The sequence below is a fragment of the Rutidosis leptorrhynchoides genome, chromosome 4 (assembly GCF_046630445.1).
Source record: "Rutidosis leptorrhynchoides isolate AG116_Rl617_1_P2 chromosome 4, CSIRO_AGI_Rlap_v1, whole genome shotgun sequence".
NCBI classification, from domain to species: domain Eukaryota; kingdom Viridiplantae; phylum Streptophyta; class Magnoliopsida; order Asterales; family Asteraceae; genus Rutidosis; species Rutidosis leptorrhynchoides.
The window spans coordinates 54,690,366-54,707,888 of NC_092336.1; the positions used below are offsets into that span (position 1 = coordinate 54,690,366).

The 17,523-nt window shown below is 34.7% G+C and overlaps 3 protein-coding genes, 2 non-coding genes and 1 pseudogene across 6 annotated transcripts; 4 read left to right on the forward strand and 2 right to left on the reverse strand.

Annotated features, from left to right (window-relative positions):
* Positions 1-510: 510 nt before the first annotated feature.
* LOC139840126 (AP3-complex subunit beta-A-like) lies at positions 511-2,970 on the forward strand. Of its 2 annotated transcripts, none has more exons than XM_071830352.1 (3): positions 511-627; positions 767-809; positions 1,231-2,970. In XM_071830352.1, exons 1-3 carry the CDS (start codon positions 618-620, stop codon positions 1,478-1,480), a joined length of 303 nt encoding a protein of 100 aa, XP_071686453.1. In that variant the 5' UTR covers positions 511-617; the 3' UTR covers positions 1,481-2,970. The 2 variants fall into 2 exon arrangements, with proteins under 2 accessions (XP_071686453.1, XP_071686454.1); XM_071830353.1 differs by having other exon boundaries at positions 516-627; positions 770-809.
* Positions 1,906-2,101, forward strand: LOC139846322 (U2 spliceosomal RNA). The gene has a single exon (XR_011759043.1). It is a non-coding gene; the product is annotated as a U2 spliceosomal RNA (small nuclear RNA).
* Positions 2,971-5,011: 2,041 nt separating the features above from the next.
* LOC139846324 (U2 spliceosomal RNA) lies at positions 5,012-5,188 on the forward strand (annotated as a pseudogene).
* Positions 5,189-6,254: 1,066 nt separating this feature from the next.
* On the reverse strand, positions 6,255-6,327 carry TRNAK-UUU (transfer RNA lysine (anticodon UUU)). Its single transcript has one exon. It is a non-coding gene; the product is annotated as a tRNA-Lys (tRNA).
* A 1,601-nt stretch (positions 6,328-7,928) lies between these two features.
* LOC139843551 (uncharacterized) lies at positions 7,929-8,776 on the forward strand. Its single transcript, XM_071833653.1, has one exon. The coding sequence runs from the start codon at positions 8,022-8,024 to the stop codon at positions 8,649-8,651; it is 630 nt and encodes a 209-aa protein (XP_071689754.1). The 5' UTR covers positions 7,929-8,021; the 3' UTR covers positions 8,652-8,776.
* A 100-nt stretch (positions 8,777-8,876) lies between these two features.
* LOC139843550 (actin-like) lies at positions 8,877-16,419 on the reverse strand. Its single transcript, XM_071833652.1, has 5 exons — positions 16,264-16,419; positions 11,315-11,384; positions 10,823-11,216; positions 9,592-10,205; positions 8,877-9,064 (listed from the first exon to the last, which is right to left on the reverse strand). The coding sequence occupies exons 2-5, from the start codon at positions 11,372-11,374 to the stop codon at positions 8,999-9,001; spliced, it is 1,134 nt and encodes a 377-aa protein (XP_071689753.1). The 5' UTR covers positions 11,375-11,384; positions 16,264-16,419; the 3' UTR covers positions 8,877-8,998.
* Positions 16,420-17,523: the final 1,104 nt, after the last annotated feature.

Consider the following 17,523-nt stretch of genomic DNA (forward strand, 5'->3'; position numbering starts at 1 on the left):
AACCCCGAAAATGAAGTTCATGGACCAAACACCCCATTTCATGTAAACTACAGGGACCAACCGCGCAATTTTCTCTTAAAATTTTAACTCATAATTTGATTATTATTTTTTTTCTGTTTAATTTCTTGATTCTATCTCTATCCAATTATTGCAATTTTAAACATGGATAGTGGTAACATGGTAAGACCCTGACCTTCTAATGTGTAAGTCAAGGATTCGATTCCATGAAACTACAAAGTTATTCTCTATCATGGTCACGGAGGTTCGCCTGCATTGATTCCGGGCTGCTCGCAAAACGAGGTCGTCATGAGATTAGTCTGTTAAACAAAAGGTAAGATACCAAGGTGAATAAAAAATAATTTATTGCAATTTTGTCTTTTACCCATTTTTTGTGTTATCTTTTTTCTTTAGCTTTTTTAATCTTTGGTTTGAAAATGATTTTTTGAAAAGGACATATTCTCTTCTTTAAAAATCTAATTACTTTTATACAACTATATAGCCATAGCATTGCAAGTATTTACTACTAGTAGATTTAATGGATCTGTAACTAATGATCCAATATGCTGTGAATAGGCAAAAAAAAGTGTTGCTGCATTCCAAGACGGTGAAGACCAATCATGGCACCAAGTAAGTTTTTTAAAGCTAAAAGGTGTTTGTAGATCTGGTTCACGAGTTTGTATTTAGGTTAACAGATAAGTTATTAAAGAACAATTTATGGTGGGCTTTGAATAACTAATCTTATCAGCCCACTAATCTCGATTATTAGCAGGTGGAACCAAATCAGTGGGCTTTACATCTTCACCATCTAGGTACTTGGTTATCTATATGTTTTGCGGTGACCAAAATGGGCTGGGTGGGCGGGTTGGATAACGGTCAAATTGGGTCAAACCAGGTGATATTTTGTATGAGTTGAAACTGGTTGGCTGAGGTTGTGTAGACGTGAAACGTTTAATCCCTATACGTTCAAAATTATTTGCAAGTAATATGTGTGCCAAAACATGTTACCCAAATAATTTTATTGATTCAAAAACATGTTAAGAATTTTTTTAAAATAATACTCCATGTGTTACTATACACCTTGGTAGACTATGAGCCCATTTGCTCTATTTCGGTGATAGAACATTTTCAAATCTGCCTGATCGTCATGGAAATTGCGGTCTCTATGCTTCATGGTTAATTAAGTTTTCATGGTTTATTATTATGTTTTTTGTTCGAATTTGTATTATGCAGGTCTTTGTCATCTCAAAAGTATGTAGCAGTTCTGGGTCTTGCGAAAGAAATTGCTACGCTTGAACCTGGCAAGTTTAGAAAAGGTGTCATCCATGTTCTGTTTTATCATCATCTCTTTCCTCTTAAGCTCATCTTATGGTGCAATGGCATAAAACATCTGGTTAAGTTGCGGCTTGACATAGGCTACTTCATAATGCATCTCCCAATGGATCTTGATGTCTTATTATGTTGCTTATTCAACATCTTATGAAGCTCATTTTATTTCTGTAGTGTTATGATGCTTTAATTTGCTTCCCAAAATAATTGGGGATGACCATTATCAACCACAAAACTTTAATAGATTTGATCACATAAGAACACAAAGTAAAAATATATGAAGAATGTCACCAATTTAATTTCTGCTCAAAAGCCTCGCGGAGTAGTGATATTCAGCGTATCCATTTCTGCAACAAGAGTTTTGAAATTATAATGAAATAATGATGTTTATAAAAACACAAGAACATCATTATTCTTTTTTGTGCTGCATTTAGCAACAGTTGATGGGTTCCATAAAGAAATAGTATTTGCTCAAAATCACAGAAAATGCTAACTCTGGTATATCCCACATCGGTGTAGAAAAGAAAGAAGGTAATAGAAGACTGCCTATAAAAACCAACGCCTGTGATAAGAAAATTTATACCTTTCTCGGCCTTTTGGCTAAGATCAAGTGTAGTATCTGTTCTTATCAGTTTAATATCTGATATGTGAGCCATCGGCTCACTCGATATTAATCTTATTTTTCATGGGGAAAGGCCCATTACGGTAGCTTGCTATCGGGGTCTTTGCGAGTCGCCTTGGTGTTGCACTACTGCCTTGGCCTGGCTCACCCCTCCAAATCTAAGTTTAAATTCTTTTCTAAAATTTGATCTAAGTTTAAATTCTTTTCTAAAATTTGATTTTTGTAAACCGTTGGTTTTGTGCTATTGTAAATGCTCTGAACAACTGAATGCACAATGAAGATTAAGTATCCCGCCTAGGGAGTTCGCAAGAATGAAACTCAAAAGGAATTGATGGGGGCCCGCACAAGCGGTAGAGCATGTGGTTTAATTTGATGCAAAGCGAAGAACCTTACCAGGGCTTGACATGCCGCGAATCCTCTTGAAAGAGAGGGGTGCCTTGGGAACGCGGACACCGGTGGTGCATGGCTGTCGTCCGCTCGTGCCGTAAGGTGTTGGGTTAAGTCCCGCAACGAGCGCAACCCTCGTGTTTAGTTGCCATCATTGAGTTTGGAACCCTGAACAGACTGTCGGTGATAAGCCGGAGGATGACGTCAAGTCATCATGTTTAATTTGTTATACGGAGTACATAATAGTAATTTGTACTATTTAGCCGGGCCTCCTGTAACTAGTTAGGTAAACCGTTTATTATAATCGCTTCCTAAAAGGCTCTATTTGGCTGTGTAAACCAAAGCTTGGAGAATTCTTGAATGAAAATGAAAGAAAACCAGCAGATTCAGCAGAATATTTGATCTTAGATTGCTGAATGAATCAAAGAAAGTTTCTCGTTCATTGATATGAAGGAATCTTGGAGCTATCACCGTCAAACTAGAAGCACATTGAGAAAGGGATATGTGATATCTGTAACTTTAAACCGGCGAGTTTGGATGTTTTGGTGGCTGATCAGCTCGTGCAAAGTATGGTAGGATTGTGTTATTGTGTGATTGATTTGTTTGATTGTTAAAGAGATTACTTTTTTACTGTAGGTTTTGATTGTTTTGTAATTTTATTTTTTTTGGAACGGCACCTAGCGAGAAGCTAGCAAAATCAAAAAACGTTCGTAGGGCGTTGTAACCACTCCAGTACTCCACCCAAATAATACTACACTTATGAAAACAAGAAAACAACCAATTAAAACTCGAAGAAACTATGCTATAAATGATTTGGGACTTTTTGAATTTTGAGTCGTTTAAGATGATAGTGTTACGAGGCCGCCAAATGTTCCCAAGCACCGTGCTAATTATAGTTCTGAGGATGAGACTTGATTGCCAATTAAAGAAATTCCATCAAGGCAAATTGATGTTGATCCATAAGGATGCTTGTATCTGATCGAATCGATAAAACCTAAGAATTGAATTTTCAGATTCTCGAATTCTTCTGAATATGGATTTCCTCTAAATGTGGCGGCGGGTTTGCTTAAGCTTCTCATGAGGTTCAGTTGATGACCATCATGTGGTAGACCAGAATCCATGAATACTATTATAGCCAGGTTGAACATTTTCTTAAAAGCATATCTGACATTAAGTTGGCTATGTAAAGCCCATTCTTGTAATCTGATTTTACTCAATGAAAAGATCGATTGTTCCCAAAATTGATATTCGTGAACATGGAATTAATTTAATATACAGTAATTTTGTTTTTCCCCATAATCCATAAATACTACTTCCGGTTTTATGGATGATGAATGAAGCAATTGTTATAATTCAGTCAATCACTTCCATCAAATATATCACGAAACTAGATCCATTCAGTCACGATAAGGTACTTGCATAAGCTTCTTTCATATAGTACCTCATATTATTTTCAGTTACAAGTGTCTTGTTTAACCTTAAGTTCTTTGTTGATGTGATGTTTATCGATAGCCTATTTTTATTTATTATTTTTTATTTTTTTGCAAAAATAACGAAACTTTTATAACTAAAGACCTTCTCATCATAAATAAGAAGGCCTAACCAAGAAGATACAAGAAAACGCAACGAGCCTCGACACAACAAAAGCCAAAACCCAAACCAACTAAAACGAGACTCGACACAACCAACGAGATAGAGCCCAAACACATACAATCGACAACCTATATAACTCATTTGATTCCAAATGTTCTTATTATGTAAATATATTTGGTTAGATTGTAGCGTAGTATATTTACATCTTTACCATCTAGGTACTTGGTTATTTATATGTTTAGCGGTGACCAAAATGGGTTGGATGGGTCGGTTGGATAATGGTCAAATTGGGTCAAAACAGGTGATATTTTGTATGGGTTGAAACTGGTTTGCTGAGATTGTGTAGACGTGAAACGTTTAATCCCTGTATGTTCAAATTATTTGCTAGTAATATGTGTGCAAAAACATGTTACCCAAATATTATTATTATTTTAAAAACATGTTAATGTATTTTTATAAAATAATACTTCATGTGTTAAAATACACCTTGGTAGACTATGAGCCCGTTTGCTCTATTTCGATGATAGAATATTTCCAAATCTGCTTGATCGTCATGCAAATTGCAGTCTCTATGCTTCATGGTTAATTAATGTTTCATCTGGTTAAGTTGCGGCTTGACATAGGATACTTTATAATGCATCTCCCAATGGATCTGGAAGTCTTATTATGGTGCTTACTCAACATCTTATAATGCTCATCTTATATGTGTTATATTTGTGTTATGATAACTTAAGTTGCTTTCGACTTGGACCAATTATATTGGGGATGAATATTATTTCAACCACAAAACTTTAACAGATTTGATCACATAAGAACACAAAATAAATGTATATGAAGATTCTTGATCTCATTTTCATTTGGGATATGATAAGAACAATATGTAAATTAGAATAGCTGCACAATAATATGCTGATAACTACACTGTAGTTGAAGGATACCAATGTTTCAAGAAGAATCATGTCAAAGCAACTTGAATAGAAAGCTCAGTCTCAAAAAATGCTACTGCATCCCACATCGCCCTAGGAAAGAAAGAAGGTAACAGAAGACTGCCTATAAAAACCAAGGCCTGATATGTGTAAAACCATATCTTTCTCTGCTTTTTGGCTAAGATCAAGTGTAGTATCTGTTCTTATCAAACAACCAATTAAAGCTTGGAGAATGCTTGAATTAAATGAGAAAATCAGCAAGATTCAGCAAAATGTTTGATCGTAGATTGCTGAATGAATCAGAGAGTGTTTCTCGTTCGATTGATATAAAGGAATCTTGGTGCAGTCACCTTCAAACTAGAAGCACATTTAGAAAGGGATATGTGATATTTGTAACTTTAAAACGGGAATTTCGGGTGTGTTGGTGGCTGATAATGTCGTGCAAATTATGAGAGGGTTGTGTTCTTGAGTGATTTACTTGTTTGATAGTTAAAGAGATTACTTTTGGTTGTAGGTTTTGATTGTTAAGTAAACTTTTTTTGGATCGACAGCAGAAATTATATTAAAAAATAAGCCAGAAGCTAGCAAAACAAAATTACAAAGCGTTAATAGGGTGTTGTAACCACTCCACCTGAATAATACTACGCTTAGAAAAACGAGAAAACAACCAATTAAAACTCGAAACAACTATGCTATCAATGATTTGAGACTTTCTGAATTTTGAGTCGTTGAAGATGATACTATTACGAGGCCGCCAAATGTTCCAATGCACCTACCTAATTATAGTTCTGAGGATGAGACGATGATTGCCAATCAAAGGAATTCGATCCACTCATAACCGCACACCATCAATAGAGGTCCGGAAAGGGAAATTGATGCCGACCCAAATACCAATCTTATGCGAAACTTGAATGCTAGTTTTCATAAGAAAGAATTAGGTGAATCTCATCTTCAACATGCCGGTCACAAATACTGCACTTAAGATTATCCAAAACAATACCACAATGAGAAATATTAACCTTTGTAGGAAGGTGAAGAAGGTTCAAACCCAATTAAATATTTAAATTTAAAAACCAACGTTGGTGTTTCTCATTGTATTAAATGTTTCTCATTGTATGTAGTTTGTGAACTAGAAGCCTAGAAACAAGTAAGAGATGCTTATTAGAAGATCTTGTCTATCATTACTATGTTAGTGCTCACAATTTTACAATAACCGATGATCATGTTTTTTTGACATTGCTCACAACTTTACAAGTAACCGGTTAATGATATTTGACATTAGGGAAAAAGATCAATAGCAAACCATATGAGTTGAGTTAACAATGTGCTCCAAGTGAGGTAGGTTGTACCCTGAGGCTTGGAAAACAATAAAAAAAAGTTGACTGAAAACTACCTCAAATCGCCATCCGTGGGACTCGAACCCACGACCACGTGGTTAAAAGCCACGCGCTCTATCAACTGAGCTAGAACGGCTTTGACGTTTGGCTGCTTACCGTTCAATTTGAATTTTGCATTAGATAGTAAGTTGGATTCATGAGCTATTTTCCCATGTAATACACACAAGTACTAATTCAATAAACTAATCAATAAGGTCATAAAGCTATGTACATCTTGGTTCACAATATTCAGATCTTTACTTGTTTCCTTTTTATTTAAATAAACTTTTATATGAATAAATTACAGTTATTAGAGGCTAAGTAAAAATTCAATAATAGTGGAGGCACCTTACACGATAAGCAAGAATAATGAGGATGTTGACTATTTTGGGGGCTCAAATATAATCTGCGGATAGAAACTATTGTAAATACACTATACTTAATTGGTCTATTTGAGAGTTGACAAAACATCCACATGCATCTCGTATCTTCGCGTCTGACAGTTATTAACCACCCTTTTCCCTCTTCTTTCACACAACAATGAACAACATATCATCAAAAGTCAAAACTATACATCCAAAATCTGTATGTCAGCATCATTTCTTATCATCAATCGACTTGCTAAGAAATGGGTTTGTTATCCCTAGTGGCGAGTTTTGTATATAAGGAGTGGAGTCCTATGATCTCACTTGTGTAATTCTTTATGGAATGAATACTTCAAATTGTGTATGACACTCTTAAATTTAAGAATAGGACTCTATATATTTTAAAATTTTATAAATTTTTTTTAGGTAAACAACCATTAAACTAAAGTACTCTCAAAATACAATTTGCTTCAGAATTTTTTTAGGAACCCCATTTAATTTTCTATCATAGATTCACCACTGTCCACTGGTTATCCCCGTGTTTTCTAACCCTTTTTTCTCTTCTTTCACACATGAACGAACAGCATTTCACTAACAACACATGCTAATTAGAGAAATCGTAAAACTGTAAAAAATTGACCACATAATAACTCAATTACACGGTGTACATTAAAAAATAATACTCACACTATTCAGATAATATAAAAAAATGCAACATTAAAAAAATAGTTAATAATTTAAGAGTAAAAATGTAAAAGTATTATACTATAAAAAGTAAGGTGTAGTGATTATGCATTATTAAACTGCATATTTAATTAAATTATGACGGAGAAAACATAGTATAGAGATTTAACTCTCAAACTTTTAATTATGCCTAACCACGCAGGTTTGCCTGAGTGACTATCGAGTTGTCTAATGAAGCACACCACCTGAGTTCGATTTCTGATTATGCCAAATCGTTTAGAAATGAAGTGTGACTAGAGAGTGCGCATACTGCGCAATTCACCCGGTACCAGATCTCGCGCTCGGAGGGCTTGATTACTCGAGTTTTACCTTCTATAAGAGAGCCAATGTGCTCATTCATAACGGGTTTTCCTCGCTAATCCAAAGTTAACTTTATACCTGTTATTTGACTCCCATAATGCATATCATTTTTCTAAAAAAAAAGGTCGTGCTTGGTGTATATCCAATGCCACCTAATGATAAATAGGTCAACGGAAACTACAAGTTATTTTATATTGAATAAAAAATCCTACTAATAATTGTCAATTCACCTAGTAATGTTACAAATTTCTTTGTATTTGCAACTGTCCATACGCCATTTGCATTTGGACCATTTAACCAACATCACAAAAGCTCTCCATTTGGTTTCTTATGATCATAATTACACACACATATCAACCACCATTCACCGTACATCGCCACCATGGACGACCACAAACACGACAAAACCAATAAAAAGAAGCAAAAACACAACTTAAATTTCTCATTCCAACCATCCTCAAAAGTCAAAGGCCTCTGTTTCGGCGGTCAACTTATAACCAAATCTTTCACCCTCCGCCGTGCTAGACCGCTCGAACTCCACCGTCTCCTCACCGTCCACCACCACAACCAATCACCAGAGTTTCTCTCCACCACCGTTTTCATCCCTACAACCTTCACCATTTTAGCCCACCATGCTTGGCACACACTTACCCTTGGTCTTGGTACCAAAAAGTCAAAGGTTGTTTTGTTTGTTTTTGAATCAGAAAACATGAAAGTTGAAATGGACCGGGTCTGGCCTGGGGAGATACCGTTAGGTGAAGTGAACCGGAAACTGATCAAAGGATTGACCGGTTGTGAAATGGCCCGGTTCAAGTTCAGAAAAGGGTGCCTTACATTTTATGTGTATGCTGTAAGGAGCATAGGGAATATGGGGTTTGCATGTGGTATGGATTTGAGGGTAATTTTGGAAAGCATATTTTCCTTAAATGATTTCTATGACCATACTGCAATGCTTGCTATGCCTAAACAAAGAAGTATTGATTTTGTTCCTCCTGTTGCTTACGTTCACTAGCCATGTCAAATTACTGTTTTGCCCTTGTATTTGTTACGAGTATGATATATGACTATGTATTTTTAATTGTACTTTTGTAATTAGTTTTTTGAAAGAACTTATATATATCAACTGATACCTCCAACTTTCACATACATGTATGTTTATTAGAGTAGTCTAAATTAATACTTTTGTATCATCCTTTTTATGATTAAGGTTTATGAATATGAATATGAATCGTGAAAAAATGAAAACACTTGTTTCTTTCAATCAAGTACCACAAATCATATATGTAATCAAAGATCAAAATAGAAAAGGCAAAAAATATAAGCGTTGCAAAGCATCATACGACATCCCAGTTGCACAAATCAGAAGCACTTTCTATGCACGATTGATGGACCCGATTCATCATACTCTGCCTTTGCAATCCACATCTGCAATCAGACACAACCATTAATATTCGTCAAAAACTGTGTCAATGGAATAAGGGTCAATTTGCTGATTCTGGCTAGACCAAACCACTCACGTGCTCATTTGGCCCATACTAGCCACATCAAAACATTATATTACCTAGAGGTGACAATTTTGACCCAATTACTAATAAATGGGTTGATTGGGGTTAGGTTTCACCCAAAATGAAAACATATCAAATAGGTTGAAAGTAGCCCAAAGTGTAGTATATTATAATGCTTATTGCTTGAAATTGTTTTTATTATAATTAACATTATTTTTTTTATAAAAAAACTAATCACTATTGTAAAAGCATAGTATTATTATCATGTTTAACACGTTAACTGTATATGGTAAATGGAGAAAAGGTGTGCTGTTAACCAAACGTAACCTGCTTCGACCAGTACTAATATATAGTAAATCCTTTTCCAACCCGAACCAATTTGGATCCCTTATCTAACCCACCCATTTTACCACCTACTTTTACTAGTAAAGAATGACGAAGACAAACCTGCTGGAAGGTGCTGAGCGAAGCAAGAATGGACCCACCGATCCAGACACTGTACTTCCTCTCAGGTGGTGCAACCACTTTAATTTTCATGCTGCTCGGGGCCAATGCCGTAATCTCTTTGCTCATCCTATCAGCAATACCTGGGAACATCGTCGTACCACCACTAAGCACAATATTCCCATACAGATCCTTCCTAATATCCACGTCACACTTCATGATAGAATTATACGTCGTCTCATGAATACCAGCAGCTTCCATACCGATCATCGATGGCTGGAACAGAACTTCCGGGCACCTGAACCGCTCAGCACCAATGGTGATAACCTGACCATCAGGCAACTCATAACTCTTCTCAACTGCAGAGCTAGTTTTTGAAGTTTCGAGCTCTTGCTCGTAGTCGAGGGCGATGTAGGCTAGTTTTTCTTTCATATCTCGCACGATTTCGCGCTCTGCTGATGTGGTAAAAGAGTAGCCACGTTCGGTTAGGATCTTCATTAAAGCATCTGTGAGGTCACGTCCAGCTAAGTCGAGACGGAGGATGGCGTGTGGAAGGGCGTAGCCCTCGTAAATAGGAACCGTGTGACTCACACCATCCCCTGAATCCAAGACAATACCTGTGCCGATCAACAAAATCAGACATGTCAATTTCATTCCATTTACTTATGATTTGGGTTATAGTTTATCTCAAACAAAATAAACTCTAGCGCTAAACTGGGACTGTATCAAATCAAACCAGTCATGAGTCACCCACGCCTACTTCCAAATTGATGAAGTCGAATATATAGCTCAAAATGTAACTGGACTACTCTTTTTTATTCTAAATTTGACACATTAATCAGAAATAATATTCCAACACTAACGAACAAAGAGAGTTAGCAGCTCAACCCGACCCGCCCGGTATTCTGACCAACACTGAGTGAACATAACCCAATCCTCCGATCTTGCCACCTCTAGTAGCATGCAAAAACTAGCGTCAGCTAAACTTGCAAGCTATAGAAAAAGGTCAAAAATGCCACTTTTTTAATCATCTTAGACATTTTGTTGCAAACAGGCTACTGTTATCGCATCTATAAAATCCGAAATTGACAAAGGCAAGCAATATTTGGAAAAAATGTCAATATATTGGTCACAGAACTGCTCAATCTTACAATTTGAAGGTTTTAGTGTCACGAAAACAATTGATGGAATAATGAATAACTTACGCAATAATGAAGAAGTATGAAACGCTTACCAGTTGTACGACCACTAGCATAAAGGGAAAGGACAGCTTGAATGGCAACATACATAGCAGGAGCATTGAATGTCTCAAACATAATCTGAGTCATCTTCTCACGATTAGCCTTAGGATTCAAAGGTGCTTCAGTGAGAAGAACAGGATGCTCTTCTGGAGCAACACGAAGCTCATTGTAAAACGTGTGATGCCAAATCTTCTCCATATCATCCCAATTGCTAACAATACCATGCTCAATCGGGTATTTCAACGTCAAAATACCTCTCTTGGATTGAGCCTCGTCACCTACATACGCATCTTTTTGGCCCATTCCAACCATCACACCAGTATGACGTGGACGACCCACAATACTTGGGAACACAGCTCGCGGTGCATCATCTCCCGCAAATCCAGCCTGTAAATTAGCTTCAGTTATGTAAACAGGCAAACATTTGGAAGATAAATTGTAGTTCAATGTAAACATTTTAATAGAACAGATATTGTGATCGGTACCTTAACCATTCCAGTTCCATTGTCGCAGACAAGGGGCTGAATATCCTCACCGTCTGCCATCTTATGCTACCTAAATAACAAATTAAACTCAGGAAAAATATTATAGACATTAAGACCTATAACTACAATGATAATCTAAACACAGTATCAAATTAAGTGTTGCTTAGCCCTAAAATGCATACACATACACAGAAAAACACAAACATAAGTATATACGTACATGCTACATACATTTATATTTATAATTTATAATTTACATATTTGGAAATAGCACTCTCTTGCTTAAATGAAACATTAATCCATTGATCACATTAAAACTGCAAATATATCCAAAATCTCTGTAACCAAATTGTTAGAAATCGGGTATGAATTGAATGCCGGATTCGTTCTTGAATCGTGTAATCACTTTCTCTATAAAGTATTTCGACCCAACGATTGCCTCGGTTTCACGAAATCTTTACAGGGATAAGACAAGAACGCAATCAGTGTTTTTGGCAACGAAATCACTGATCAAATTATCTGAGAGAATTGTGTGTGTTTCTATTTGTTAGAATGAAAGCAAAGTCCTCTATATATAAGAGGTGAAAAGGTGCGACGAAAGGATGTAACCCTTTAATGAAAATATGCAACCTTTCAACGAAAAGATACAACTATTCGTTAACACCTTTTAGAAAATGACATCACTCTTCATGAAATGATGTAACCATTCATGGTTACCTTTCATCAAAAGATGTAATTTTCAAGACCTTATTGAATTAACTCGAACGAGCGTGCACTCCGCACTCTCCAAACTCGTCATTGAGCTTAATTCGATAAGCCTTTGCTTTCTAGTAAATCCCAATTAACTAAAATGATTGTTGATAACACTAAAATCACCAACAAATCCCCCCCATTTTAGTGTAATCCTTGATTTACTAAAATAATACAAACAAACAGAACAAACCAATGCATAAATGGAAATGTTCATGAAGAATTGAATTTCCACTTAGTATAGTATTTACGAGAATTCGAAAATCAGGGTGTTCACGAAGAATTGAACCCTTCAATTCATATGAAAACTATAAAATACTATACACATTAGTTTCTTACATATCCCTAAGACAATCTTGACACTATTATAAGCCATGTGTCCCAATCCTTCAATGAACATATTGGCAGCTAAGTCCAAAGCTCCATTGAAGCGGCAAAACTTCATGTTCACATAGGTAGCTCTTTTAGTCTTGCACCCGCATTTGCAATTTTTCAAAAGAACTATTAAGAAGTTAAACTTCAACCTAACTCCACTTACGGGTCTAAACACATACTTTGGGATCAGAATATTTATGTGTTTCAATCTTCAGAAAGTAAGCTTACCTCATTGAATTCAGCTCCTAGCGTTGTACTAGAAGGGAATTGGGCGTCTCACTTTGGAAGATCTGGTTGGACTTCAATCCCACATCATTAGCCAACTTTTGCGCGCTTCCGACTAATGCTTTTGTTAAGTGATTTTGTTAAATTTTGTTGTGACCCAACAAAATCCACATATATCACTTTATTCGTGATCAACTCACGAAACATAATGTGTCTAAGGCATAAGTGTCTATACTTTTCCTTGTATACTTAACTAAATGCCTTAGCTAACAGATATCCCAAAATTAGAGACCTAAATGGACATTACTATCTCTTTCGACTTCAATCAATTTTCCTTTGTAATCCTTATATCCAAGGACTTACTAAATTCTTATATGATCATAAGAAACCCGTACGTACTTATAATTAATTGATTGATCAGTCAGTGTGTATGTCCACTATTCACGAACTCAACAATGTAAACCTATAATTTGTACACCCTTGATAATGAGTCCTCATTATCCTTATGCACACAATTATTACTATTACATTAGATAGTTAGATTATAATTATAAACATATCTTAGCCAATCCACTTCTAGACCCAAGAAGTAATGACATTTAGTTTATAATGTCAATAATCTCAACATCCATCTTTTGATCCAAGACGCCTCATCTATACCAAGTGTAAAATTCAACGACTTGTAGATGTATAATCCTCTTGATCAATAATCTACTCAATACAAATTTTAATATGCTTTAAGGATTTACATTGTGAATTAAACCAGAGTTCATGGTTGGCTTTTACAAGTATTAAAATACTTAAGCTACATCAAAATTCATTATACTAGACCATGCTTAATATTTTCAACACATATGCTATATTGGTCACTTGATGTCATCACATACATCACTCCAATTTCCAAGCATAAACAGTATTCAACACCATACCGGTATTGATTATCAATTAAACAATTGTAATCCTCATTCCATATTAGAATTTATTCATTGACCACAAACTCTTGTGCAGACACCACTCACATGAAGAACCAACAGATAGATAGTTCTTGTTTATTTATTTATTTTGTGAGACAAATCACCCACTTTGCAACCATACATACGAATATATTAGAAATATATACATATGTATACACATATACTAAATATATAAATATATATGTATAAGATACTAGTTGACAGTTGTCCTTTCAATGATTATGCCTTTTTACCACCAACCATCAAGAAGCCTACCGATTGTTAAAGATTAAACCATTGTGACTCATTAACAATCACAATTTTAAACAACCATAGAGATATCTATGTCAATATCCAAGAATGATATATAAACAACCTACTTGATTGACATCACATATCTATGTATAATGATACGAACATGCATATCAACAATGAATGAGTCATTCAACACTCAGTGAGACTTTATAAAAGAGTATGCGACTTGAAATTAATAAGATGGTATAATCCATTTATTACATACTATTTATTCCTCAGTCATTTAATAATACCCTTAATTTTTATGTTCATCAAGTACTAACCAAAATTAGTCAAGCCAATAATTGCAGGCAAATATGAATGACATGAATTCATGTTGACAGTTACAAGAAATTTACTACGTATCATCAGAAAATATGCGACAAGTATACATACCATATTAAATGCTTTTTTTTTTTTTTTTTTTTTTTTTTCAACCAAAATGAAGTTGCATGTAAGTGTTAATTTAATTACCACCAATGTTAACGGTTACAGTGTTAACCGCAACGGATTGATGCCAAAACTTTCAAGTATATTCTCATTAAATAATACTCCGTATTTGTTTCGGTCAATTCAAATTAATTATTAATGCAACACTTTCTCATGCATCCACCATTCATTTTGTTGTTCAAAACACTCCAAAAGACATATTACTTATTCTGTAACATGTATTACGGAGTATAATTTTAGTATACGTTGTCTAATAGAGTTAGACAGTAAATAAACAATTCATACTCATGTTTATCATGAATCATTTCAACATAAGAAAAGGATAAGAAATTGTGTACCGTACATACGTACTTGCTTCAACGGTTGGTGTATGATTACTTGTATGCGATGTATCATCAATCACATACAAATAGAACGATTCCGAGTTCATTTTGACAGAGATCATATCCGTGTTCATCACGGGTTACGTGATGCCACAACTACATGCTATTGGCTTCTTGAATCTTGATGATGAGTTCCAAAATTTATTTAAAATGGAGATAAAACCGTCTATCCACTAAACCATCAATTTGAAATTGATATAGAATCAAAATTTATTTTATTTGGTATTTAAACAAATCAATCACCGCCATCGACTTGCTTTCAATTTGTATCATGGTCAATAACTTAGACCAATATCTTATTTGAGATCCAACTCTTAGGATCATATAATTAAATAGATGCAAGTTCGATATTTCTCTCATTTAAACAGTACGAACATGGGAAAACTTGTATATTTCCCACTTTTGGATCGTACCAAAATAAATGTATATATCCACACATATCATGATAATTCCAATATCATAATCTTTCAAACACACACGACACAAGGAAATAATAATCAGAGGTTTATTATCATGAAAATTTCATGTCAAATCTCTATGTATTCAACGATTCATCTTTATGATTATCCCATAAAATACTTTATAGATTTGTTAGAAATCGGGTATGAATTGAATGCCGGATTCGTTCTTGAATCGTGTAATCACTTTCTCTATAAAGTATTTCGACCCAACGATTGCCTCGGTTTCACGAAATCTTTACAGGGATAAGACAAGAACGCAATCAGTGTTTTTGGCAACGAAATCACTGATCAAATTATCTGAGAGAATTGTGTGTGTTTCTATTTGTTAGAATGAAAGCAAAGTCCTCTATATATAAGAGGTGAAAAGGTGCGACGAAAGGATGTAACCCTTTAATGAAAATATGCAACCTTTCAACGAAAAGATACAACTATTCGTTAACACCTTTTAGAAAATGACATCACTCTTCATGAAATGATGTAACCATTCATGGTTACCTTTCATCAAAAGATGTAATTTTCAAGACCTTATTGAATTAACTCGAACGAGCGTGCACTCCGCACTCTCCAAACTCGTCATTGAGCTTAATTCGATAAGCCTTTGCTTTCTAGTAAATCCCAATTAACTAAAATGATTGTTGATAACACTAAAATCACCAACACAAATCATGAGATGAATTTTTTTTTTTTTTTTTTTTTTTTTTTTTTTTTTTTTGATAAAAAACAACAGTCAAAATCGAAAGATCTCACGATCTATCAATGATTCAATGATCACATACACAGCATGGTGTAAGCCCTAACATGTATTCAAATTCCAGTCTCTACTGTTTGCCGGTTAATTTTTCAAACAAACGTATCATGATTTTTCATTTCCCTTAAAATCATTTATAGATTAGAATCTATTCAAAAGTTGCATACATTATACATTTACACATTATTATTATTTGTTATTAATTAATTATCATAAAAGCAACAACAACAACAAAAAATTATTGATTCCTACGATTATGTTTAGCTGGTTATAGATTACAACAGGAATTATGAAAAATTGTGAAACGTACCTAGAATCAAATTAAGAGAATGTTGAATGAAATGTAGAAGAAGAATTGGATTGGAGTGGATTGGATTAATGAAGAATGGAAGGTGGAATTGGAATAATAGTAGGAATTAATAGTAGTTGATGAAAACCTAAAAAAATGGATTTGTATAATGGACGAGATTTAATTGCGGAAGTGAATGGTGATTGTTATTCCGAACTTAAATGGAAATGGAGGAGGGATTACCATCCAGATTGCATGTGTATCGTTGATTATCATGTTAATCCAACGACTTAAGATTAATTAAAACTAAATTTGATTTCGTCCTTTAAATCCCCATCTTTTATTGAATTATAGATATAAATGAGATCAAGGTTGTATGACGCGAGTCCGAGACGCGTCGGTCGAAACTTTAGAGCGACGAGTCGGGTCAGTCGAGATGGGGACGCCACTGCGACTCAATGGTCGTTGATCAACATTGACTTTTTAAAATAATTTTATCAAAACCAAAATTATACTCCGTATATATTTAATAAAAAAAAGATTGAAATCGCTTTAAAATGTTTCTGGTGATAACAGAACACTAATAATGTTATAGTCTGTTGCAAATAATTTATAAATTCAACTTGTTATTAAAAATATATGATCGTACTTGATTGTACCGAAATCGGATTTCCTTTTCGTGCCATATGCACTTTTCCTTGAGTAAAAGTGATGCACAGAGCCACAGAAACTACCAATCTACGTAATACAACGTTCTAACATATTATCACTACAAGAAATGCAATAATGTTGTTTTGTGAAAAATAGGTTGAAGTTCACTGAAACGCAATGCATCATGATTATGAAGAGCTAGTCTAAGTTGTTCTCACCAACACATATGGTGTTACACACATCATCTAAATGGTACAAATAGGTCAGAAAGATTTTTTAGGTTCCTGAAAATTTTTTTGGAACAGCAAACATACACCCATATCACGAATAGTTCACCTCAAGACTCGAACTCACTGTTAGCCGTTATTATTATCATTATTATTATTATTATTATGTTTATGTTATGTAAGCTCATCTCTATAAGGGTCTAGTTTCTTGTGTTACCCCATTAAGTTAAGTTGTCATCTATTTATATGTGGTATTGATCATTCATGTACACAATTAAATTATCAATAATATTCCAAGTTAACATGGTATCATACGCCTCCTAAACCCTACTTTCTATCTTCCTTGTTTCGTTTATACCTTCCGATCGTTACAAAAATAAAAAAAAATAAAAAATAGCACCGC